This window comes from Saimiri boliviensis, chromosome 2 (genome assembly GCF_048565385.1).
Source record: "Saimiri boliviensis isolate mSaiBol1 chromosome 2, mSaiBol1.pri, whole genome shotgun sequence".
NCBI lineage: Eukaryota > Metazoa > Chordata > Mammalia > Primates > Cebidae > Saimiri > Saimiri boliviensis.
The window spans coordinates 158547781-158572622 of NC_133450.1; the positions used below are offsets into that span (position 1 = coordinate 158547781).

The window sequence follows — 24842 nt, forward strand, 5'->3', positions numbered from 1 at the left end:
TACGAGATAGTGAATTTGTTTCTGAATTTTGGCCTTCAGTCCCTCTTGACTTTTTTGTTGTTGCTGTTGTTCCTTGCCTGATTGTTATCTTTCACTGTTTTAATGTGAGGAAAAGAAAGTCTCTTCAGCACGGCCAACTGCATTTTTCTCAAAATCAATAGAATCCATCATCAAGGTTATTCTAGAATGTGACTATTACAGTATGCCCATTATATGGCGATTGCACAATTTTTTCCCAGAAGTTGGCAAATGGCCCCTTAACAACATCCTGGGGTAGCTGCCAGAGTACCTTCTCTCAAAATACTAACTTCCAAAGGAGCAATCAACAGCCAGAGAAATGGTGTGTTTAGAGTGAGAAATGACTTGTTCTGTCATCGTAATGATGATCACTTCCTTGCAGATTTTTTCCTGTACATCAAATATGTATGATTATATATGAGAAGCATAATCCCTAGTCACTTAAAAAAATTGATATGCCTTTTATAGTGTGGGAAATGAATTAAAAAGCTACCTGTGCATGCTGATAGGCACACAGGTTTACTACCTTTCCCTTGGGGTTGCCTTCTGACAACCTCTTCCTTTTTCCTGCTACCATGTACTTTTAGGCTTTGCAAATGGTTATGGGACAACTTATGTGTGTTGAAGATGCAAAAATGATTTTCTGTGATGATCCTTTGACTCAAAATATGACCATCGTTTTGGAAATCAGGCTGGGTAGTGTCTGAAACCTACAATGACAGCTTGCTGAAAGATGATTCAGTTGCTTCTCAACTTGGCCCATTTCCCATGTCCAAGTCCAGTTGAAGAGCAGCATTTAACTCCATTTATATGAGCATCTTTGATAGAGAGCAAGGGTGTCTGGCAGGGAGGGATGCCTGCCTTCCACCTCAAATCCAGCTGTCTTTGACATTCCAGACAGCTCTTTCAAATGTGGGCAACACTTAAGTCACCTTATTGGTAGCCATGGACTATTTGAAGTGAGATCTAACAATATGATCGTAAGTCTCTGACATTACCTGTGCTCTGGGAAATTTATTTATATCCTTCCTCTTTCAAATGGAAATTTTAAGATATCTCACAATAAAAGCTATACATAATAAGGTTTTTCACGTAGAAGCAATTTGAAAATCATGAAAAGAGGAAGGAAACACGCTAGCCAGAATGCATAATGACATTACTGTGAATTTGGCCCCAGGATCATTTAAAGATCCAGCAGTAAGTGTATCATTAAATACATTCTGGTACAACCACATAACAGATTATTGAGCCAGGGTGAGTTTGTAACAATGAGGGAAAATGCTTACAACTACAATATTAAGAAGAGAGTGGGTTAAAAACTATAAAATTCTCTCAGCTATTTACAAAAAAATTGAGAAAAATATTGGAAGAAAATTCACCAGTATATTAACTTGGTTGCTGAAATGATGTGGTTTTTGTTTTCACCTTTACCTTTTCTCCTATTTTCAGATAGTTGTAATGAATATGTATTACTTTTACAATCATATATAAATACTATTTTTTCAGTTGCACCTGAGCTTCCTGATAGAAAAGCCAGAAAGGAAACTATTATAAGTTACATGACTCTCATTAAGTGTAAAAAAAAAAAAAAAAAAAAAAAACCCTCTCTCAAGCCGGGCATGATGGCTTACACCTGTAATCCCAACAATATGGGAGGCTGAGATGGCAGATCACCTTAAGTCAGGAGTTCAAGACAAGCCTGGCCAACATGGTGAAACGTCATCTCTACAAAAAATACAAAAATTAACCAGGTGTGTTGGCGCGCACCTGTAATCCCAGCTACTCAGGAAGCTGAGAAAGGAGAATCGCAGGAAGCTGAGGCAGGAGAATTGCTTGAACCTGGGAGGCAGAGGTTGCAGTGAGCCGAGATCATGTCACTGCACTCCAGCCTGGGCAACAGACTAAGACTCTGTCTCAAAACAACAACAACAAAAACTGTCTCAGTCCTTCAAGATAAACTTTTCCTCGATAACTGAATTCCAAAAGAGGTTTACCATAAGTGATGCTGAATGACATAATACAAATCTTGGTAAGGTTCTTAGTGCAAATGCAGAAGGGGGTCTCCTATGACTATTTCCTGACCAACTTCAGGAAGATCTGAAGGCAGGGCTCTCCTGTAGGCTAAGGCTGTGGGAAGCTGCCTGCAGAGGGACTTGCACCTCACTGGGCTTTCCTCTCTTAACTCTGTGTTTGGAATTTTCAAGAGTTGCCTTTGCCCACTGTATGTTGTTGCCCATTGTCTGGGAGATGTAGAGAACATCCCTCAGCTCTTTATTTCACACCTTGAGGATGAAACCGCCAGTCCTGGAAACCTGTCTTTTAAAATTAACGTGATTTCATTTCTGTCTCCCGCTTCAGGTGTTGCTGCACTGGATTCCAATGTATCTGGAAAAATTGGTCTACGTGCTGTCGTGTATTATTTCTGTACCACTGTCATTGCTGTAGTTCTAGGTAAAATTTCTTTCTGAATCCTTTTTACTCTAGTAATGGTGATTTCTTTTCGTTCAAAAAGTAGTTGGCGGCCATATGCCGTGGCTCAGGCCATTTCTAGGAGGCTGAGGTGGGCAGAGGATCCCTTGAGGTCAGGGGTTTGAGACTAGCCTTGCCAACATGGTGAAAAGCTGTCTCTAGTAAAAATACAAAAATATTAGTTGGGCATGGTAGCATGTGCTTGTAGTCCCAGCTACTTGGAAGTCTGAGGCAGGAGAATTGCTTGAACCTGGCAGGCAGTGGTTGCAGTGAGCTGAGATAACACCACTGCACTCCAGCCTGGGTGACAGAGTGAGACTCTCTCTCAAAAAAAAAAAAAGTAGTTAGGGCTGGACACAGTGGCTCATGCCTATAATCCCAGCACTTTGGGAGGCTGAGGCAGGCAGATCCCCAAGTTCAAGACCAGCCTGGGCAACATAGCAAGACCCCCAAATCTCTTTATAATTTAGAAAAATATATTTTTAAAAAAGTAGTTAGGCTTTTTCTAACACACATTTTTTTTAAATCAGAAAGTAGTATTGACAAAGTACCATGAAGCTTTTTCCTTTGAAGTCTGTCTGCATGGTATCTTTCATGTAATGAATGTAATGCTGGCTATATTTGAGCCATGGTGCTACTTATTAAAGTTTCAAGTGAAAAATGGAAAGAGGGTAACAGGTCTATGCCTTGTCAGGATCACTAGGTAGAAGGAAAGGAAGCCAAGCACTTATATAGTTTTTTTTTTTTTTTTTTTAAGACAGAGTCTCACTCTTATTACCCAGGCTTTAGTGCAATGGCACAATCTCAGCTCACTGCAACCTCTGCCTCCTGGGTTCAGACGATTCTCCTGCTTCAGCCTCCTGAGTAGCTGAGATTACAGATGCACACCACCATGCCCAGCTAATTTTTTGTTTTTTTTAGTAGAGACAGGGTTTTGCCATGTTGGCCAGACTGTTCGCGAATCCCTGACCTCAGGTGATCCTCCCGCCTTGGCCTCCCAAAGTACTAGGATTACAGGTGTGAGTCACTGCACCTGGCCATTTATATAATTCTTAAAGTGGATAATTACTCTCTAATAGTGGAGTTGAGTATACTTATAAAATATTTCCAGAAATATAGCACTTTAGTGCATTTCACACAGTAACAAGAGCTAACAGCTAATAGAGCCTTGCTAAGGATAAACCCCACTTGTAAGAGGGACAAAATTCTAATAAGGGAGCAGCTGTTCTTATACCTTTAGCATGGTGTCTTGAAGAATGCTTAGTCTTTGTAACCTTGTGTGACATTTTAAGAAGAATGCGCAGAATGGGAAGACAGAAAGAGCATGTACTCAGATGTGGCAGCAGCTTGGCCCTTGTAGCTCTGCTTTAATGAGCTGATAAGAAGGGGTGGAATGTGGTGAGGCTTTAGTGGTATTAGGCCAAGGGACCCAGTGGGGCCTGAACTCTGCCATAAAACCAAATCACATCATCTCATGAGTTTGCTGAGGCAGACAGACACAGAGAAAAAGTAGCAGTAAGAAGCAATATGCTGCTCTCCTATTAGCTGGAGTTGTACATCCCTTCTAGAACCCTGAGAGAGGAGAAGAGTGGGCCATGCCCACTCATGGTCCCTTAGTGCCCTGTGACTCCTCCCACTAGCAAAATGGATCCATTCAGCATCCCAGAGCCCTATACCCCTTGGATTAGCATTGCCTCCTCTTGAGGGAGGAGCAATAAAGAACATGAGGTCCTTTTTCTTCTTCATTTCCCTCCAGTCAAACACGCTCCAATGCTTTAGTCTCTTTTCCTCCCACGTTGGCTCGGACACTCAAGTGACAGGAACCCATTACATCCCACGGCCACAATGGTGCTGTCAGATGCTCTGTCATGTAGACAGTTCTTCCTTACAGAGAGATGAACCTTCTCTCCCTGTAACTTCCATCTATTTGTCTTCATTCCACCCCTGGAACAACATTGTCCCACATGGCTGCTTTCTAGACACTTGAAGACCTATGGTATGGAAGGAAGGCAAGGCTTGTTTTGTAGCATCTGTGGATAAAAGTTGCAGAAAGACATCGATGCATTCTCTGGGCTGGAAAATGGATCATCCCTACCCTAACACCTTGCTAGACTGATCTCATAAGTTCAAGGAAAAGAATATTCTCATCAGCAGGTGTTTCCAGAAGCACACACACACACACACACACACACACACACAGAGTTCTTTCTGTTTACTCATTTAAATGGAAGAGTAATTAAGGTAGCTGCTGAGATTCCAGAGGAGGCTCAGCGTTTTCAGCATTTTGGCTGGACCTCAGGGTCCCCCCCATCACAGTATTGTCTGGTACAACCATGCCCACTGTTCTAAACGTGCTAGGTGTTCCAGGTGTCCTGGAAGGTTCCTAATGCTCTGTGGACACTGTCCTTGGCCACAGGTATTGTGCTGGTGGTAAGCATCAAGCCTGGTGTCACCCAGAAGGTGACTGAAATCGAGAGGACAGGCAGCACCCCTGAAGTCAGTACAGTAGATGCCATGTTAGACCTCATCAGGTAAGTGTCTTGCCACAAGGTGGCTTCAAGGGCCTGCGACCCTATAGTAGCACAAGGCCTTGTGCATGGTTTAATGTTCTGCTGTTCCTTTATTGAAATTTTTAATAATTTTTGAATTATTTTGTACTTTCATTTTGCCCAGGAACCCACAAATTACATACCCAATACTGCTTGCCAAGTTTTGGTTCCAAGAGGGAAGGACAGAAACAGGCTTCTGCGTCAGGATTTAGAATGAAGAGAGATGCAGATGCATGTTGCAGAGAGATGCTGGGATGGATTGGTAGTCAGTTCTGGAGCACCCTTAGAAAAATACATTTTTTAACTGTACAGGAGAAACCTTCTTACCTAAAGCTACCAGAGCTATAAATAGGTCAGTCAATTAAAAAAAAAAAAAAAACAGTTAAAGCAGAGACTCATAAAAAATGATATAAGATACATGTTACATATTTTATTTTCACTTAAAACTTAATGAATTTATTTACCAATTTTTTGACATAAGACCAAGGTCTTTTCTTCAAGTTTGTCAGCTCATGGTAATTTCATACCGTTTCTGTTGCATATGCCGCCCTTATAAATGCATCATCTGCAATTTGCAGATAAAGTTTCTATAGAAGAGAGCACCAAAACATTTAGACATTGCAAAGAAAGCTGAGTGTAAATCTTTCCAGTTTTTCTTTTTATTTCTATAATCTCCCCATAACTAATCTAACCATAAACATATTAAGTCACTGGCTTTTATTGAGTTTCTAGGCATGCAGCTTAGAGTTTTAGAAACCATACCTTCCTTTTTATGTTCATATTTTATTGGTTGATACAATATGTAATTCAGTAATTATGATGATATTTGCAACTGGTATAAAGAATTTTGGAACAAATACAATTAACTCTTGGTAAGTGTATTAGTCTGTTTTCATACTGCTATAAAGAACTACCTGGGACTTGGTAATTTATATAGAAAAGAGGTTTAATTGACTTACAGTTCCACATGGCTGGGGAGGCCCCAAGAAACTTACAATCATGGCAGAAGGCAAAGGGGAAGCAAGGCACATCTTACATGGCTGCAGGAGAGAGAGTGTGGCGAAGGAAGAAGTGCCACACACTTTCAAACAACCAGATCTCTTGAGAACTCAATCATGATCATGAGAATAGCATGGGAGAAACTGCCCTCCACGATCCAGTCACTTCCCATGAGGCCCCTCCCCTGGCATGTGGGGATTACAATTTGACCTGAGATGTCGGTGGGGACACAGAGCCAAATCATATCATTAAGCATACATCCTCACTGATGAACACAGAAATGTTCAGAATATTAAAGAACCAATCGTCTCTTAACTGTGAGTGTCCATTTCATCAAGGAGAGCAAGCATGTCAGTTACTCAGTGAATCAGTTAAGTGATGGTTGATTGGGAGAGCTTTCTATACAACCTCCTCTATGGTTGATTAGAAGAGCTTTCTATACTTGGGTGAAGCACAGCAGGAAAAAAGAAATCTCAAAACAAGGAAGTATTAGGAAAAGGAGAGGCCAGAAGAGAAACCAGAGTGTTAATTTTATATTATACTCATTTCCAGCAATATATTAGGTATGACAAAACAATTCTGTTTGCCCTACATAATACTGCCTTTCATGTCTCCAACAGGAATATGTTCCCTGAGAATCTTGTCCAGGCCTGTTTTCAGCAGGTAATATTAATTACTTGAGCCCTTAAGTTGCTACGCTCTTCCAGTTATTAATTAAGAGATTTTTTTTTTCGGCTTCCCATTATTAATTAAGAGATTTTTTTTCCCAAGAAATGGAATAAGCCTGATGAAAATGACAGCAGGAAGTATACCTGTGACGGGCAGAGTTTAAGGTGATGTCTCTGTTTTGTGTCCAGCCTTGCTGGCTCACAGTAAGGTGCATGTCACAATTTACTCTGCTTCCTTTTCTTTTATGCTTTTTCCCCCAAAAAGGCTCAAATGGTACAAGTCAGAAATCTGTCAAATAATGAGTATTTTAAAATGTGGCCTCCAGTACCTACTTTTAGAGAACCGCGATATATTTTTATGGAAATTTAAACTGTCTGCAGAAAAAAGGTAGCTCTCTATCTCCTCTTTCCTTTTCCTCTGGTATCAGAACCCAGGATCTAACCTTCATGGTGTGCTCCACGTCTGGGTTCAGTCTTCTCCTTAATCATTGTGTGCCACACAGGCATAGAAGCTTACACCTGTCATCCCAGCACTTTGGGAGGTCAAGGTGGACAGATCTCTTGAGCTCAGTAGTTCCAGACCAGCCTGGGCAACATGGCAAGACCATGTCTCTAAAAAGAAATAATAAAATAAAAAATCATTTCATCCCCATTGCTGGAGCTCTACAGAGTAGTGTAACAAAGCCATGATTTTTTTTTTTCCTCTGGAAAATTGAACAATCTCTTCACTCCATTTACTTCAAGCCTTTCCCTCCTATTTATCTATGTGCTTTAAGACAGCTGAGTCCATCACAAAGTGCTGTATTCATTTACATAAATTACATGAACAGAGACTTCTGTATATACCAACAAAAATGGCAATTCTGTTGCTCCCTGCCGGCCTCCACAAGGAACAGAACCTCCTCTATTGCAGGGGGGCCTTGCAGATCAGTCACAGTGGTTGTTTGTAAGGTTCTCGGTGTTGGCAGAGCCTTGTGGGGGGACATTTATCCCTGGTGTAATAATATACTCACTCTTTCTTAAACTCCCATGTGGAAGTTCCACAGAACCAAACAGGGTTGAAAGAAGAGAATTCAACAGCAGCCTCACTCACTGAATAGCCCTATGGGGACTGTTGATTTTGGAACAACCATATCATTAAACCTTTCTTGACGCTTATTAAAGTTGTGATGATGTTATCAAAATGATGAAATGTTTTTGCTTATATTAAAAATAATTTATTAATTTAAAATAAATATTAAATAATTTATGAATTAATAAAAACAAAAATGATTGACAGGAATCCTTACAGAGTCTGTCTCTGAAAACACCTGCAGATCTGGCCAGTACTCTCTTTTGTATTATTGCTCCATCAACTTGTCACTTATTGTGAAAGTGAAGGAACATTTTGACATAATTGAATGGGATTATGGGAGTCAGGGGTTTAAATGTCTCAGTCCTGCTTTTAGTTCCAAAATGTGATGGGAGGTATCATTGACAACTGGAGCCAACAGAGGCATGGGAAGTAGATCTCTTCAGCAGCTCGTGTTTGGCCAAAATAACATGTTCCTGTGATTTGGCCTCAAAAGCTTAAAAAGAGTTCTTTTTTTGTTTGCTTGTCCTTGATTTTCTCCAACATGCAGTACAAAACTAAGCGTGAAGAAGTGAAGCCTCCCAGCGACCCAGAGACGAACATGACAGAACAGTCCTTCACAGCCGTCATGACAACTGCTATTTCCAAGGTACCATTCTTGTTTTCTGTTGCTCTTCCCCAGGAGGCAGGCACTGAGTCATAACTGAGCAGGAAATATAGTCAATCTGCATCATTCATAACATCTGCATTTGTGAATTCACCTACTTGCTAAAATTTATTTCTGATCCCAAAACCCATCCTTACAGGGCTTTCAGTAATCTGCAGGCACACAAAGAGCGGCAAAATATTTGAGTCACCCGACAGGCATGTTCCCAGCTGAGGTTCGATGAGGCTGGGCTCTGCCTTCTTGCTTTGGTTCTCATACTGGAAACAGTGTCCATTCTGCAGTGTGTTCATGTCACATTTTTTGCATTTTTGTGATTTTTTTCTTGCTGATTTCTCTGTTTAAAATGGACCAGGGCTCAGTTCAGTGACTCATGCCTATAATCCCAGCATGTTGGGATGCCAAGGCAGGAGGATCTCTTGAGCCCAGAAGTTCTAGACCAGTCTGAGCAACATAATGACACTTTACTTCTACAAAAAAAAGTAAAGTAGGCAGGTGTGATAGTGCACACCTATAGTCCCAGCTACTTGGGAAGCTGAAGTAGGAGGATCACTTATGCCAGGGAAGTCAAGTGAGCCATGATTAATGACTGCACTCCAGCCTGGGTGGCAGAGTGAGACCCTGTTTCAAAAAATAAAATAAAATAAAATGAACCAGATGGACCAGGCTGGGAATGGCATCTCACAGCTGTGATTCCAGCACTTTGGGAGGACAAGGCAGGTGGATCATTTGAGGCCAAGAGTTTGAAACCAGCCTTGGAAATATAGTGAGACCCTATCTCTACAAAACATTTTAATATTAGCCAGTTGTGGTGGCACATGCCTGTAGTCCCAGATACTTGGGAGGCTGAGACAGAAGGATCATTTGAGCTGTGACTGCACCACTGCACTCTGGCCTGGGTGACAGAGCAAGACTCTTTTCTCAAAAAAAAAAAAAGAAGGGCCAAATCATTATGCTGAAGTGCTCTCCAGTGTTGCTAAGCACAAGGAGACTGTGATGTGCCTTCGGGAGAAAATCTGTGCTTTAGACAAGCTTCATTCAGACATGAGTTATAGCCTGTTGGCTATGAGGTCAATATTAATAAGTCAACAATCTATATGAAAAACAAGGTATCTTTAAACAGAAACACATACAACAATGTTATATATTGATTGCTGAAAAGGATGTGTCCAAGGTTCCCAGAAAGTGAACCCTGCGTTTCCCTCAGGTGCAACAGTTCAGTATTTGCTAATTCAGTGTTCATGGGGACTTTATAGAACATAAATACCTGGAATAGAGAGAATCAACCATAAAGAGTGAAAAAATGAGCCCTGTTTCTTCTACTTCTCTGTCTGCTTACAGTAGAGCTGGCCATCTCTAGGAACTGCTGTCGATTTGCCAAGTATATTAGCATGCAATGAGGGTCCACAATTCCTAGTCCGACTCTCTCTGCCCAGATGTGATTTGGAGTTCAGAGTTTCTCAGACTTTAGAAAGGCCATCTGGTGTATGTATTGCATATGATGCAACCTTTGCAAGTAGGATGGGCAACAACATGCCAGAATCAAGCACATCAATGTTTTTGTAACAAACTCACAAATATTCTGCCAGGGAGAGAAATGAACCCTTAGTAGCCAGGAGCCTCATGTCAGTTCAGGATAGGTTTTGCTGCCAAAAGAGTTTAGTATAAACTTATCAATAAAATCGATGTGCTTTGAGAGCTTTTCCAATTTCAGAATTGGAGATAAGACTGTCTGGGCATGCAGTGGTACCTTTGCAGGCTTATAATAAATTTCTCCTGAATGTTCTCTCAACTTCACACAGAAAGGAACGATTTAAGGAGAAAAGGAATATTCATTAGACTTAAGGATTCAAATTAAGGCTGGGCCTGGTGGCTCAAGCCTATAATCCCAGCACTTTGGGAGGCCGAGACGGGTAGATCACAAGGTCAAGAGATCGAGGCCATCCTAGTCAACATGGTGAAACCCCATCTCTACTAAAAATACAAAAATTCGCTGGGCATGGTGGTGCGTGCCTGTAGTCCTAACTACTCGGGAGGCTGAGGCAGGAGAATTGCTTGAACCCAGGAGGCAGAGGTTGCAGTGAGCCGAGATCTCACCATTGCACTCTAGCCTGGGTAACAAGAGCAAAACTCCATCTTAAAAAAAAAAAAAAAAAAAAAAAAAAAACTTCAAATTCACTAAACCACAGTTGGCTCCCTGCTTCCTACTGCAGAAATCCCTAAATCCTCTGGCTGGGCTCAGAGAGCCTGCATGACCTGGCTTCTCTCTAGTTTTCAGGACTTACTTCTAGTGGGCACCTCTCTTCTTTCCATATCCACTGCCTCCATCACTCCTTATTCCTGCCTTTTGATGTTGTTCCACAAATACTTTCTGAGCACCCTCTATATGCCAGGCCCTGCTAGGCACTGGAATTATAACGGTGAAAAGACAGATGTCAGGCCTCTGTCCTCATGCAAAGAATGATGAGTATTATAATCAGGAAGAATGGGATGTTTGGGGGGCATTCAGCAAGGGGTGTTAAATTAATCTGGGGGCCATGATGAATTAGCAATAGTTATATTCAAGCAGGGTGCAAAAGCCCAATGCATGATGATTTTTGCCTTTGCTTGCCATTTTTCTGAAATACGCTTTTTCTCCTGGCTGCCGACTCCTCAGCCCTAGCTTTCCCTAATCTCGAAACCCTCATTCATGTCCCACTCTCCATTTGATGTTTGTATCTCATAGTTTGGATGCCTAATTAATTACATGCCATCCTGCTATGATTGGCTCATGCTTTTCAGAGTCTTGTTTCTTCAGCTGAATCCTAAGACCTTATGCTGTAGCCAGTGCAGTAATGCTCTAGCTTTTCCCTAAATATATGTTTGATCATAAGTAAGAAATGACTGGTAGCCCAGTGGCTCCTCAACATAATTTTATTTTATTTTTGAAATAGAGTATCACTCTATCACCCAGGCTGAAGTGAAGTGGTACCGTCTTGGCTCACTACAGTCTCTACCTTCTGGGTTCAAGCAATTCTCCTGCCTCAGCCTCCCAAGTAGCTGGGATTACAGGCACCTGCCACCATTCCTGGCTAATTTTTGTATTTTTAGTAGAGACCAGGTTTCACTATGTTAGCCAGGCTGGTCTCGAACTCCTAACCTCAGGTGATCCACCTGCCTTAGCTTTCCAAACTGCTGGGATTACAGGCATGAGCCACCGTGCCTGGCTAACATAATTCTTTATAAACCTAGTTGGCACCACTCAGTTGTCTCTCTGTAAATCTCAGGCTTTTACCCAGGATAAAGTGAAGAAATTAAGCCAGCCATGGTGGCATGCACCTGTGGACCCAGCTACTTGGGAGGTTGAGGCGGGAGGATCACCTGAGACCTCCCTTGAGGAGTTTGAGGCTACGGTGAGCTATGATCATATCACAGTAGTAGGTATTTAAATTAATTTTTAATATGTCTAAAATCATACCAGTGACAGACTGGATAAAGAAAATGTGGTACATATGCACCATGGAATACTATGCTGCCATTAAAAAAAAGAACAAGATCACGTCCTTTGCAGCGACATGGATGGAGCTGGAGGCCATTATCCTCAGCCAGCTAACACAGGAACTGAAAATCAAATGCTGCTTGTTCTTACTCAGAAGCAGGAACTAAATGATGAGAACACATAGAGGGGAGCAACACACACTGGGGCCTTTCGGAGGATGGAGGGTAGGAGGAGGGAGAAGATCAGGAAAAAGTAGCTAATGGATACTAGGCTTAATACCTATGTGATCAAATAATCTGTACAACAAACCCCCATGACACACATTTACCTGTGTAACAGACCTTCACATCCTGCACCACATATACCCCTGAATGTAAAAGTTTAAAAAAATCCTGGCAGGGCGCGGTGGCTCATACCTGTAATCCTAGCACTTTTGGAGGCTGAGGTGGGTAGATCACGACTGTCCTGGCCAACATGGCAAAACCTTGCCTCTACCAAAAATACAAAAAATTGGCCAGGCATGGTGACAGGCACCTGTAATCCAAGCTACTCGAGAGGCTGAGGCAGGAGAATTGCTTGAACCTGGGAGGCAGAGGTTGCAGTGAGCTGAGATAATGCCACTGCACTCCAGCCTGGGTGACAGAGCAAGACTTTGTCTTAAAAAAATTAATAATAATAATAATAATCCTATTGGTCATCCAAGACCATAGGCATAAAGAATGTCACTGTGCTTCATTATCAGGGTAAAACAGATGGTAAGATGTCCTAAAAGTGTTCACACTGGTAAATACTTTGTACTTCCTGCATTATTAATTCCTGTCTTTTTTCAAGCAGACTCCATATATAGCTAGTAGTTAAAATGACCCTGAAAAGTGCCTTGATTCTAAAATTCATAATAAAAATGTAAACCATTCCAGAATAAGAAATCTTTATAAGAAATATTCAAATATGGACTTGTTGAGAGAAGAAAAAGAATTTTAACTTCGGGGAGCAAGGGTAAAGTTTGTTACATGCATAGGTGTTTTTATATTGTTTTTATATTTTCTAAAGTTTTGTTGACTCTGCCTGGGAGACCACCAGTTTATTATATTTGGTCATTGTATCTTCTCATTTCGGGACCTGTACTTTCTAACAAGATTATAATCATGCATCAATATGTTTTCTTGGTTTTGATCTACAGAACAAGACAAAGGAATATAAAATCGTTGGCATGTATTCAGATGGCATAAATGTCCTGGGCTTGATTGTCTTTTGCCTTGTCTTTGGACTTGTCATTGGAAAAATGGGAGAAAAGGGACAGATTCTGGTGGATTTCTTCAATGCTTTGAGTGATGCAACCATGAAAATCGTTCAGATCATCATGTGGTGAGCAGACACTGTTTAATGTCATTTTGCTTCCCCTGACAATTCTCTCTCCTCAGAATTAGAAAGGAGAGGTTTGTTTCTCAGTGATCTCATACTAGAGAAGTTGGACATTTAATATTGAGCCACCAGAGTATTTTGGGGGAACTTTTGTTGTTACTTGTTTTTGTTTTTGAGACAGGATCTCACTCTGTCACCCCAGGCTGGAGTGCAGCGGCGCAATCTCGACTCACTGCAGCCTCTACTTCCTGTGTTCAAGTCATTCTCCCATCTCAGCTTCCTGAGTAGCTGGTACTACAGGCATGCACCACTATGCCCAGCTATTTTTTTGTATTTTTTGTAGAGACAGGGTTTTGCCGCGTTGTCCAGGCTGATCTCAAAGTCCTGGGCTCAAGTAATCCACCCACTTCATCCTCCCAAAGTGCTGGGATTACAGGCATGAACCACCATACCCAGCCACCACCCGAGTATTATATAATTTCACATTATTACCCAGGAGTAAGTTCATGAACAAAAGTCTAGCTTTCAACCATTGTCTTTTCCCTCCAAGCCTTGGGGGATCATCTTGCATCCAACCAGCCTTCATGAAAGAAGCAATTCTTTAAAAAATGATCTGAAGTTCATTGTACATAAGAACACAAAGTGCTTTCCCTATTATGCCCCATGCAAAAGTGAGTTTCAAAATATTTATAACTGGTACAGCATGGGCATTAACCCTTGCCCATCTGTAGGCATATCAGTGACACTGTGTAAAATGTCTGCCTTATTCCTGGAGATGCAAAAAAGCCCACCTTTCTTAGGAGGCATCTGCCTCGCTTACCGCATATTTAATTGAGTCAACATTACTTAATCCAAAGTGTAGGCATTGACAGTGACGTAAAGGGTTCAGTAAAAGTGGCCAGACAGGGCACTTAATACTGCAGAAACCTCAGCCTCATCATCTGTTAAAAAGGACAATAAAACCTACCCCCAGGGATAGGAGAAGTAAATCAAATGAAATGATGCACATAAAATACTTTCCCTAACTCAAGATGTAATGAGAGCTCCACAAATAGAGCTATTATGACCACTTCCAGTACTAATACTATTGCCTCCATTGCTGATAACTGGGAAACATGAGATGACCATGGCTAGAAAGAGCCATAGTTGGCAACAAGGATCAAACTCAAGTGAGATCTGCAGATATGACAATCAGCAGGATATATATGCACTACGAACATGGCATGAGGTGTGCACCCATCTAACCACATGTTCTTGCCAAGTTTGCAAACTACTCTATGGTAGTTTGGATGGGTAGAATTTAAGGTGCACACAGGTACTAAAAACTAGAGCCAATATAGTTCACCCAGGACTTGAAACAGCTCTTAGCTTCAATTCTGCATCCTGTGCTCATGCCCAGCTGGGGGTGACCATGCCCAGGTGAGGGTGCAGCACTGGCATGTTCCTTCCCCACCAACCCAGCATGAGAAGACGCTTGATGACAGAATCACGGCCTGTTGTGCTTCCTTTCCAGTTACATGCCGCTAGGTATTTTGTTCCTGATTGCCGGGAAGATCATAGAAGTTGAAGACTGGGAAATATTCCGCCAGCTGGGCCTCTACATGGCTACAGTCCTGACTGGGTATGTCAGACTCAAGTGAAGAGAGAGAAAGCTCCTTTGATCCAATAGGATGGCCACTGAGAGGCTGGGTTTTAGTTGGTTAAAACTGGCTTCTCTCCTATGTGCTGGGAAAGACAGGGTTCAGAGATAAGAGAGCAGGAAGAGGAGGGCTGCCCTTTGACAGCTGTACTGTAGGTGGATCCCGCTGCGCTAATTGTCAGCTCTTGGCAGAACAGCCTGGACCAGGCTTTGTCACTGCCTTTATTGGTTATGTTGAAACAATTTTTTTAAATAAGAGAGAAACCCACTTGTAGCCTCTCTTGGCTCTCCCCTGGCCTTCATTTCCTTAAGAATTTAAACTAGCTAAGTAAGTAAGAATAGCCTCCATGTACCCTGAACCTGAAAGAAATTAGCAAGGGCCTAAATGAAATCAAGACTTGAGCAAGTAGGAGCAGGATGGCTGCTAGTTCCAACACTGTTGCTGGGGCTGTTCACCACCACCATGGCCTACACCATCAGAATGTCAGAGACGGTGCCAGGAGAATCTCAAGGCTTGGAGGAATTATATGGGCCTTTTTAGAAGCCATTAAACAGGAAGGCAGAGGGAATGGGTTGTTTGCATATTTATTGCAGCCTAGCTATTGTTTCCTTGAGAAAAGATGCGGTGAGTAAGTTATTAATGGTGCCCCTGGACACCTGGCCAGGGACAGAATATGTCACATATGCTAAGAAATGCAGATCAAGGGAATAAGTAAATATCATTGATTTGACCCCACAAGTCACTATCTACAAACACCCAACTTGAGCAATCAACTCAGCTATTGGAACTTGATCGCACTGGAGATTTCCAGCACAGAGCATTTAGTTCTTGATCTGTGTTTCCCAAAACACAGATCAACACAGAGGCAGCCTTGGTCCCTACAGTGTGAGGACCATGGTGCCAAGGGGGGCAGGACTTCCACCTCACTGGAAGCCACCCTGCTGCAGGGCCGCTGAAACAGGCAGTGCCAGGAATTGTGTCTCAGCAGTGATGTGGCTGGGGTGTATGAGCTGAGCCATTTCATAACGGAGTTCTGCCGGTATCTATTCTTTAACCCAGCTAGGTGTCTAACAGAAAACTAAAAGTCAATCCTCATAGTTTTTAGCTACAAGCTCTCTCTCAAGAAGATCCTCTCTCCAGGCCTCCAGGATCTATATTTTTGATGACCATTTCCTATTATTTCAAACACACATAACTGATCTGTAAACTCTAAGTTGCCAGTCACATATACATCCATCTGCCAAATGAGTCTCATATTAAGCCCCCTAGTTCATGTGACCTGTGTATTTCCATGTGAAACAAACAACAGTTTGAGAAGGCAGGAATAATAAAGAAAAGAAAGTCCATCCTAAAATATGACTGTGGAAGAACTGAGACTTCTTTCCTTACTGTAACTCTGACTTCCTTCTTGGGCAGTGGGCCCCACCAGCAAGACAGCAGCTCGGTACAGGGGATGGAGGTGGTGAGGACTCAGCCCTGTGATGAGGGGTATAATGAAGTATGATGTAGTAGTGACACAGTGGACGCCAAGGAGGGAAGGCTCAGCCCTACCTGGGGAAGTGAGGGAAGGCTTCCTGGAGCAAGGGGGATGCCTAGCTGAGTCTTAGAGAATTCAGCAGCAGCAGAAGAAAATAAAGGGCATTTTTGTACATGTGGCAGGAACAGCACACACAGGGGTGTGGCAGCATGAAATAACTGTTCTGTGAAGCCTCGAATTTGGATTCAGCTACTAGCTTTGTCATGAACTCTCACAAGATGCTTCATTTGCTGAGTGAGCCTCTACACCCTCATATGTGGAATGGGGATGTATATTCCTGCCCTACTCCCATTTTCTCCTTAGGCCATTATGAAAGTCAAACAGTTTAATGAATTAAAAAGCTATTTGATAAAAGGATTAAGTATAGGGAGGTAGTATTATCTTTGAAACTTTATCTTTCTTGTTTACAGGCTTGCAATCCACTCCATCGTAATTCTCCCACTGATATATTTCATAGTTGTACGAAAGAACCCTTTCCGATTTGCCATGGGAATGGCCCAGGCTCTCCTGACAGCTCTCATGATCTCTTCCAGGTAAACAGACAAGGGGTTTTGGGAAGAAGCCTCCCAACCTAACATTATCAACTCTCACCTCACTTCACAAAACAGACTCCAGTTTGCGGGTTTTGTAGCTGCCTTTGAGAAATGACCGCCATATTCTCTGCCCTGGCCCTGAATACACTGCTTCACGCTGTTACTTATTTCCTGCCCTCTTAGCATGGTCTGCAGCTCAGGGAAGGGTTATGGTGTCACTGGGAGCAGCGGTGCACGCAGCACCTTCTAATTCATGGACCTGCCAACAGGGCCAGCATGGTTTAGACCCTTTGTTTCATTTTGTTTTGTCGTTTTCTTTACTTTTCTCAACAAGATAACCTAAAAGGACCCTTTGTTTCCTTTCTGGAAGACAGGCATATCTTCAGGCAGGGACTGAGGACTGCCATTCTAGACCATAAGTTCCTTTCTCTTTTCTTCACACAGCTCGGCAACACTGCCTGTCACCTTCCGCTGTGCTGAAGAAAAGAACCAAGTGGATAAGAGGATCACTCGATTCGTGTTACCCGTTGGTGCTACAATCAACATGGATGGGACGGCGCTCTATGAAGCAGTGGCAGCGGTGTTTATTGCACAGTTGAATGATCTGGACTTGGGCATTGGGCAGATCATCACCATCAGGTGGGGTGTGGTGTTACACTCATTGTCATTGGTGATATAGGGATTACCTCCACTAAAAATGGTTTGTGAAGGGACACCAAGAATGTCCCAGTGATGGATTCTTTTTCTTGATCTACAAAGTCTCTTTCGAAGATTAAATACAACTATATCCTGGTATGCATGGCATGACATAGGGAGAGTTTGTAGAGAAGAGAAGGAGATTAAGGACTGAGGCTTGGAAAATCCTAATATTAGAAGCAGATAGAGAAGGGAAAATCCAAGAGGGAGAGGGAAAGGAAGAAGAAGAGAGATGGGTGGGGAGCCAGTAAACCTTGGTATCATGGAAACGCAGAAAAGAGAGATTTTCAAGGGTGAAATGGTCCACAGAGTCAGATGCTGCAGATAATTTTAGTGAAATAAGAACAGAAATTGTCTGCTCAAGTAGATGGCAGAACTGTCATTAGTGGATTTTGCCAGAGTTGTTTCTCTATGACAGCACTGTACAGTATGGTAACCACTAGCCATGTGGCCCACTGAATTAGATAGTGCAGACATAGAATAGTTTCATCATTGCAGAAACGTGTTTTGGACAGTGTTGTGTTAGAGTGATAGGCTGGGATTAGAGTTAACCTGGAGACTCTTGTTCAGTTTAGAATGCAAGTTAAAGACTAAACTGGGTCCCTAGGCCTGCTCAAGGTTGAATCTGAACTTTTTAAAGTAAATTCATTCTTGTGTTTCCAGCCTAGATATAAATTCTAGGCATAAAGTCAGAGTTTGTTAACTAACAATGTTCTAATACAATGCATTTTTTAAATCCTACCCACCCCTAAATCACAAAGTATTTCTGTTGGCTAAAGACAAGTGCAAAATACATCATTTGGCACACCAGCTGGGGAACTATCCCAATGCCGTGTAATCTATAAAAAGTGTTAGTGGCTAAAGAAGTCCATGCCAGGGCCGGGCACGGTGGCTCAAGCCTGTAATCCCAGCACTTTGGGAGGCCGAGGTGGGTGGATCACGAGGTCGTGAGATCGAGACCATCCTGGTCAACATGGTGAAACCCCGTCTCTACTAAAAATACAAAAAATTAGCTGGGCATGGTGGCGCGTGCCTGTAATCCCAGCTACTCAGGGGGCTGAGACAGGAGAATTGCCTGAACCCAGGAGGCGGAGGTTGTGGTGAGCCGAGATCGCGCCATTGCACTCCAGCCTGGGTAACAAGAGAGAAACTCTGTCTCAAAAAAAAAAAAAAAAAAAAAAAAAAAAGAAATCCATGCCAAAGAGATTGAGTAAAGTCCTGTGATTATTAACAGCAGAGAGCATGTTAAAATTGAAATCTGGAATCATGCCTGAGAAAGTTTCTGCTCCATAACCACCCCTGTTCTTCCAATAGTTGCTACTTCTATATTTCCAAGGGTTTTTTCCCACTTCCCTAACCCTGGGCTGTGGAACCCAGTCTCCACTGAACTGATTTCCAAGGAGTGGCTGTATGAGGTGCCAATTCTCATAGTATTTGCCACTTTATGATGAAATCCCTCCCTCTTTTTTAGTTATAAGTTTTCTAAATCTTTCTAATCATTTTTTTAACCTGAGTGCCAGAGGAATCAACTGGGTCTAGAGGCTAAATAGTCAATTCACATTAAAGGCTCTCCCCCTACTCTCCGGTGTATTCTTAAATCAGATTTGCTGATAACTACTGGCCCAGAACCAGTAACAACTCTGAGACCCAAAGTAATCATTGGCTTAAAATTAAAAATTGTCCCTGGTTCTACTTGGGAAATAATAAAAATTGGTTTTACTTGAGAGTTAGTTAGAGTTCATATGGCTAATAGTTTTTAGGCCCAAAGTATATTTCTGTGGACTAGACATCAAAGAAACATAGGTACCATCTACCCAAAACATGCCCTTTTGTGGCTTTATCACAATACTCAAAGGCTACAACTGATTGAAAATTGGTGTGAGTATACATGTCAAAAAGAAATTGGATGAATTGTCTTATAAAGATAATTAGGGCCAGGAGCAGTAGCTCACACCTGTAATCCCAGCACTTTGTGAGACTTAAGTGGGTGAATCGCTTGAGTCTGCAGTTCGAGACTAGCCTGGGCAACATGACAAAACCCCATGTTTACCAAAAATATTCTAAAAGAGAAAAATTAGCCAGGCGTGGTGGCCCATGCCTGTAGTTTCAGCTACTCAGGAGAAGGCTGAAGTGGGAGGATTACTTGAGCCCAGGGGGCAGAGGTTGCAGTGAACTGAGATGGCACAACTGCACTCTAGGCAAAAAAAAAAAAAAAAAGTAAAGCTAATTATACAGCAGGGCTCAGTGGCTCACGCCTGTAATACCAGCACTTTGGGAGGCCAAGGCAGGCAGATCACTTGAGCCTAGGAGTTAGAGACCAGCCTGAGCAACATGAGGAAGCCCTATATCTACAAAAAATACAAAAATTAGCCAGGCATTTTGGAGTGCACCTGTGGTCCCAACAACTCAGGAGGCTGAAGCAAGAAGACTGCTTGAGTCCAGGAGGTAGGGGCTGCAGTGAGCTGTGATCATGCCACTGTACTCTATCCTGGTTAACAGAGTGAGACCTTGTCTCTGGAAAAGAAAAAAATCATAAAGAAGAAAGATAATTATAAGATTTGGGGCCTGGGAAGAACTGACAGAAAAAAAGGTAGCAGTAGTAATAGTAGTAGTAGTTGTTGTTGTAATAGTTCTTTTGGTTGCTGCAGTAGCAGTAATAATAATACCAGCGGTGGCAGCAACAGTAGCAGTAGAAGAAGCATCAGCAGCCTCTGCTGTTATTTCAGAAGCAGCAGCAGAATGGCACGTTTTCAATCTTTTTTTGTTTTTTGTTTTATTTTATTTTAAGCTCTGGGATACATGTGCAGAATGTACAGGTTTGTTACATAAGTATACATGAGGAAATGGCATGTTTTTAAGCATCTACTATACAGGTACTATACCAGATGTCTTATGTGTATAAACCTCATTTAATCTGCACAGCAGCTTGCAGTAGACATAATGTCCCCATCTTATAGGCAAGGAATTGAGATTCAGCGAAGTAACTTGCCTGAAGAAATGCCATCAGTAAAACAATAGAGCCCAAAGTATATCACCCAGGTGTGCCTGACACTAAAACCTGTATTCCCTCCAATTTACAACCCATCCTTCAACCTGTTTAGAGAACCAAGTTCAATAGGGTGTCCTAAAACTAGGCCTCAGTGTGAGGAAACAACTTTGTACCACTGATAGTTCTGTAAAAATCCTCTAACTCAAAGTAGAATATGTTCAAGCAGCAGGAATAGCTTTTTATATTATTTTCTCCCATCTAAAGGTTTATAGTTCCGAGTTCCAGACCAACACCAGTCAAATGGCCATAGTCTAGCAAGCAAGATCAAGGCTCAAAGACAGAGTTTTCTTTGACTAAATGCATTTTGAGTTTCAAGCCCAGCCTCAGGCTACACAGACATGGTTAACTGTGACACGTCAGGGTTTCTAAGAGGGCTCTGTTGGCATGGACACAAATCACTGCTGACAAAGAAAACCTGTTGATGCATTCCATTAAAATTTTTTTAACCAGCATTAAAATAAACTTGGGCCTTCCAAAGATGACTTAGGTCAGAAGAGATCTGCAGGGTTATAGAGACCAGAAACCTTTAGAGTGATTGGTACACAAATCTCTAATTTACTGTCATTTGGTGGTCAAACCACTGAATGAAAACACACTTGTCAAAGAACTCTGGCCTGTGTCTGACTGTACCCTCAAATGCTTTTTGCAACACCTCAGTAGGCAGATGAATGGGCAGAAGAATCAGCTTCCTAAGAACTCTTAAGACTTTGTTAGCCCCAAAGAATATGGATTTGTGGATAGAATCAGGGATTCTTCCCATTTAAATTGGCAATTTTTACATTTTCACCTTTCAACCCAGTGGCACCTGGGCAGCAGTTAAGGCCTTCGCCCAAGGGCAAGGACTTGTCTCCAGAAAGTATCACGGGTGTGGCCTCAAGCTTATCCAAGTCCAGGGACTTTTCAGGGCATGGTGAGTCCTTGTTTCCTTCAGAAAGATACAGTTAAAATAAGGAAGATGTTGCGGATAAAAAGAAACTGCACATTACAAACAGAAAAATTTCTACTGCCTCACCTGATCTTACCAAGTGGGATCTTTTTAAATAACTGGTAATAAAGTTCATCTGGCTGCCTCTCCTGGATTCCAGATCTTTCTTTCACACACAGTGTATCTCAGGAGTGAATGCTTGTATCTTGGACAGGAGTCAACTATTTCTCAATTCAGTGCCCTAAAGAGCATTTCCCAGAGCTAGAGTCCTGGGATGTCAAGAGAGTGCATAAAGCCTGCTTAACCATTGTCTCATTCCTTTGCCTTCACCTGAAATTCCATTGCCCATCCACCCCTACCACTATCCCTCTGTCCATCCTTCAGGGCAACTTAAATTCCTGTCATATATTAGGTGCTCAGTAAATTATTAGGTGCTGAGTAGATGGAATAAGGGAGTAGGAAGGCAGGTACAGAGGTACCTGGCACTTAATTACGATGAGTGTATATGTATATATACATAGATGAGTAGACAAAGCCTTATCTTAATACCTCATTTAGTAAACTCCTGCCCTCCTCTTGAAAATCTATCTTGCTCATTTTTTGTGGTGCCACTTAGGCAGCTCTTCCTTACATTAGAGTGGTGTGCCATATCTCCCTCTGCAAGGAGATGGCATTATACCCCTCCCCGCCCCATCCCACAGCTCTCATCCTGTAATGAGGCAGAGCTGGGACTTAGCAGGTCACAGATTCTGACTGCCCAATTTAGAGACACAGCAGTAATAGCCGTTGGGACTAAGCAGGACTAACCATTTCAGGCCAGAGGCTTTAACGGGAGAGGTAAATGTCTAACTCCTTTCCTGCTGGTTTGTTTCTGCAGTATCACAGCCACGGCTGCCAGCATCGGGGCTGCCGGCGTGCCCCAGGCCGGCCTGGTGACCATGGTGATTGTGCTGAGTGCCGTGGGCCTGCCTGCCGAGGATGTCACCCTGATCATCGCTGTCGACTGGCTCCTGTGAGTTGGAATAAATGCACTGCCTCAGCCAGCCTCGCGGGCTCTGCAACTATCTCCTCAGATTGCCTAATGAGCCACCTGTTGCTGCTTTAAGTTTCCTCTGACCAGGGCATCTGATAACGTGATTAATAATTAACTCCTCATAATGTGGAGCAGTGATTTTAAAAAGCCAGTGAGCTCCGTTAGCTCATTATACCTGGTAATGCTCAAGGTTAGGAGCTGGGTGTGGGACAAAGATAAACACAGAAGAACAAGCTGAAGAAGCCAGGCAGGGCCCTGGGACTATCCTGGACTATCACAGCTTGGTTCAGCATCATGGGCTCAGAACCACCTAGTTCAAAATCAGTCCATTATCCTAAGCATCTTCTGAACCATCAGGGACAGTGGCATGAGGAAAGGCTTGAGTAAGACTGACTTGGGTTTGAATCTCCATCCAGTGTCTTACCAGCTTCTTGACCTCGAGCAAGTTCCTTAACCTGAGGCTCAGCTGCATGATCTGTGAGATGGGAAAATGCCTGCCTATCTCACTGGGTTGTTTTAAGGACTGAGTTCATGTGAATGGAGTGTCTAGAACAGTGTCTGGCAGCCCATATGTGCTCAATAAATGGCAAGTTTTATTGTTATGATTAGAATGAGTTGGACCGTTCAGGCCCTAATCAACAACACTTCTGTCTCTCTGTCTCTGTCTCTCATACACACACACACACACACACATACATCATACACACGCACATGCACACACACACACGGAATACAGTAAAACATCTGGGTAAGAACGTACCTTTGGTGACCCTCAAGGTTAAAGTTAGAATAAGCCTGGCTCCTAGCTTTACCCTTGATGCCCACTCCTATGCATGTATCTTGCAGCATCTAGGTCTCAGTGTGTCTGCTGGCATTGTAGGTAAGTGTCACTCCACATAGAGCCTTTGCTCAGAACCAGCTCAGGCTCACTGGGAAATCCAATGCTATATACTGTAGTTTGCAGGTGGCAGATGAGATGGAAAGGGAAGCAGAGACATCCTATGTGGTCTTGAAAACACAGATTCACATTTCAGAAGGCAAAAGCCCCTGCACCTGGCTTGGAAGCTGTGCCATGGGGCGCCCCTTGAGCAGCTAGTTGGGCTATAGTCCCAAATGAGGTGGACCCTTCTTGCAAAGATATCCTGTCACTGAGGCAAGATTTGGTTCTTTCTAGTGATGATTATGGATTTGCATTTTTCCCCTTTCCCTGAGTCTTCTTGGAACCAGTTACCTTCATTGCCAAGATACTCAGATGAGTCAAAGGTCCAATCAGAGGCATGGGATAAAAAGACACTAGGGCCAGTTCAATCTCTGGCCTTGTTGTAAATAAGAGAAGGGCATCCAGGGTGGCCGTGGGTAAGCACTGTCAGCCTTTTCTATTCTGCAGGTGTAGTTTTCACAAGATTCCCCCTGCATGCTGTTCCTATAAACAAAGCGCCAGTATCAAACTGGATTCTTCCCTCTGCAGTGTGCCCTCTCTACCTGTCTTCCTGCCACTGGCCTCTTCTCCAGGCCGTCTGGGAGTTAAGACTGGATAAGGGTGACTCATGGAGAAATCCATTCCTGAGCTGACCTGTGTTTTCTGACCCTGTTCTCTGTGCCATGCCTACTGGTTTGCTCATAAGTAGAGTGACCTAAATTGGTAAATAAACAAGTACACCATGGACCTGAACAAACACACACATACCCCACATGCACTTGGTACATACGCCACCCACAAAACACTCAAGTTCTCTGACCTTAGCCTAATGACTTCCCACAGTGGCATTTGGGATCTAGAAAACCACAAGACAGAGAGAACTGAAAAACTTACTGAATTCTGAACCTCTCTCAGTCCCCCCAAAATGTCTGGAATGACTCTATTCATGTTTCTTTGGGAGAAGAGGAGGGAATTTAGGGAGACTTGGGGGAGTCATTTGTTACTTTTGGGGAGTTCATACTGTGCCTTTATGAACAACCCCAGGCCTGTGAGGAGCCTAGAGTCTAAGTTGTATTTTAATACAATAATAAACTAAGTTGTATTTTAATAAAGATTGAGGACAGCACTTTCTGCATTTACTTAAGTTGAAACTGAACACATCAGGTCCTTCCATCTCTCTGATGATGAAGGAAAATGAAATCTGGGCCTCCTGTCTGACTCCTCCTGTCTC

At 42.7% G+C, this 24842-nt stretch overlaps 2 protein-coding genes across 7 annotated transcripts in view; one reads left to right on the forward strand and one right to left on the reverse strand.

Moving 5' to 3' along the window:
• The window catches only part of SPATA6L (spermatogenesis associated 6 like), a 288921-nt gene that overhangs the window by 166317 nt on the left and 97762 nt on the right, over positions 1-24842 (reverse strand). Inside the window, exon 14 of one of the 6 annotated variants that reach the window (XM_010346172.3) lies at positions 580-5318. The exons of 3 other annotated variants lie outside the window; for them this stretch is intronic. The gene's annotated coding sequence lies outside the window, so the exon portion shown is untranslated. Of the gene's footprint in view, positions 1-579; positions 8479-24842 lie in introns of those variants that run through there. 2 more of the 6 variants (XM_074394760.1, XM_074394759.1) reach the window with 2 other exon arrangements.
• Positions 1-24842, forward strand: part of SLC1A1 (solute carrier family 1 member 1) — an 88224-nt gene that overhangs the window by 61093 nt on the left and 2289 nt on the right. The window contains exons 3-11 of the mRNA XM_003935664.4: positions 2377-2469; positions 4904-5018; positions 6656-6698; positions 8326-8424; positions 13098-13282; positions 14793-14900; positions 16867-16989; positions 17434-17628; positions 22537-22671. Coding sequence (XP_003935713.3) covers positions 2377-2469; positions 4904-5018; positions 6656-6698; positions 8326-8424; positions 13098-13282; positions 14793-14900; positions 16867-16989; positions 17434-17628; positions 22537-22671 — 1096 coding nt within the window. The remainder of the gene's footprint in view (positions 1-2376; positions 2470-4903; positions 5019-6655; positions 6699-8325; positions 8425-13097; positions 13283-14792; positions 14901-16866; positions 16990-17433; positions 17629-22536; positions 22672-24842) is intronic.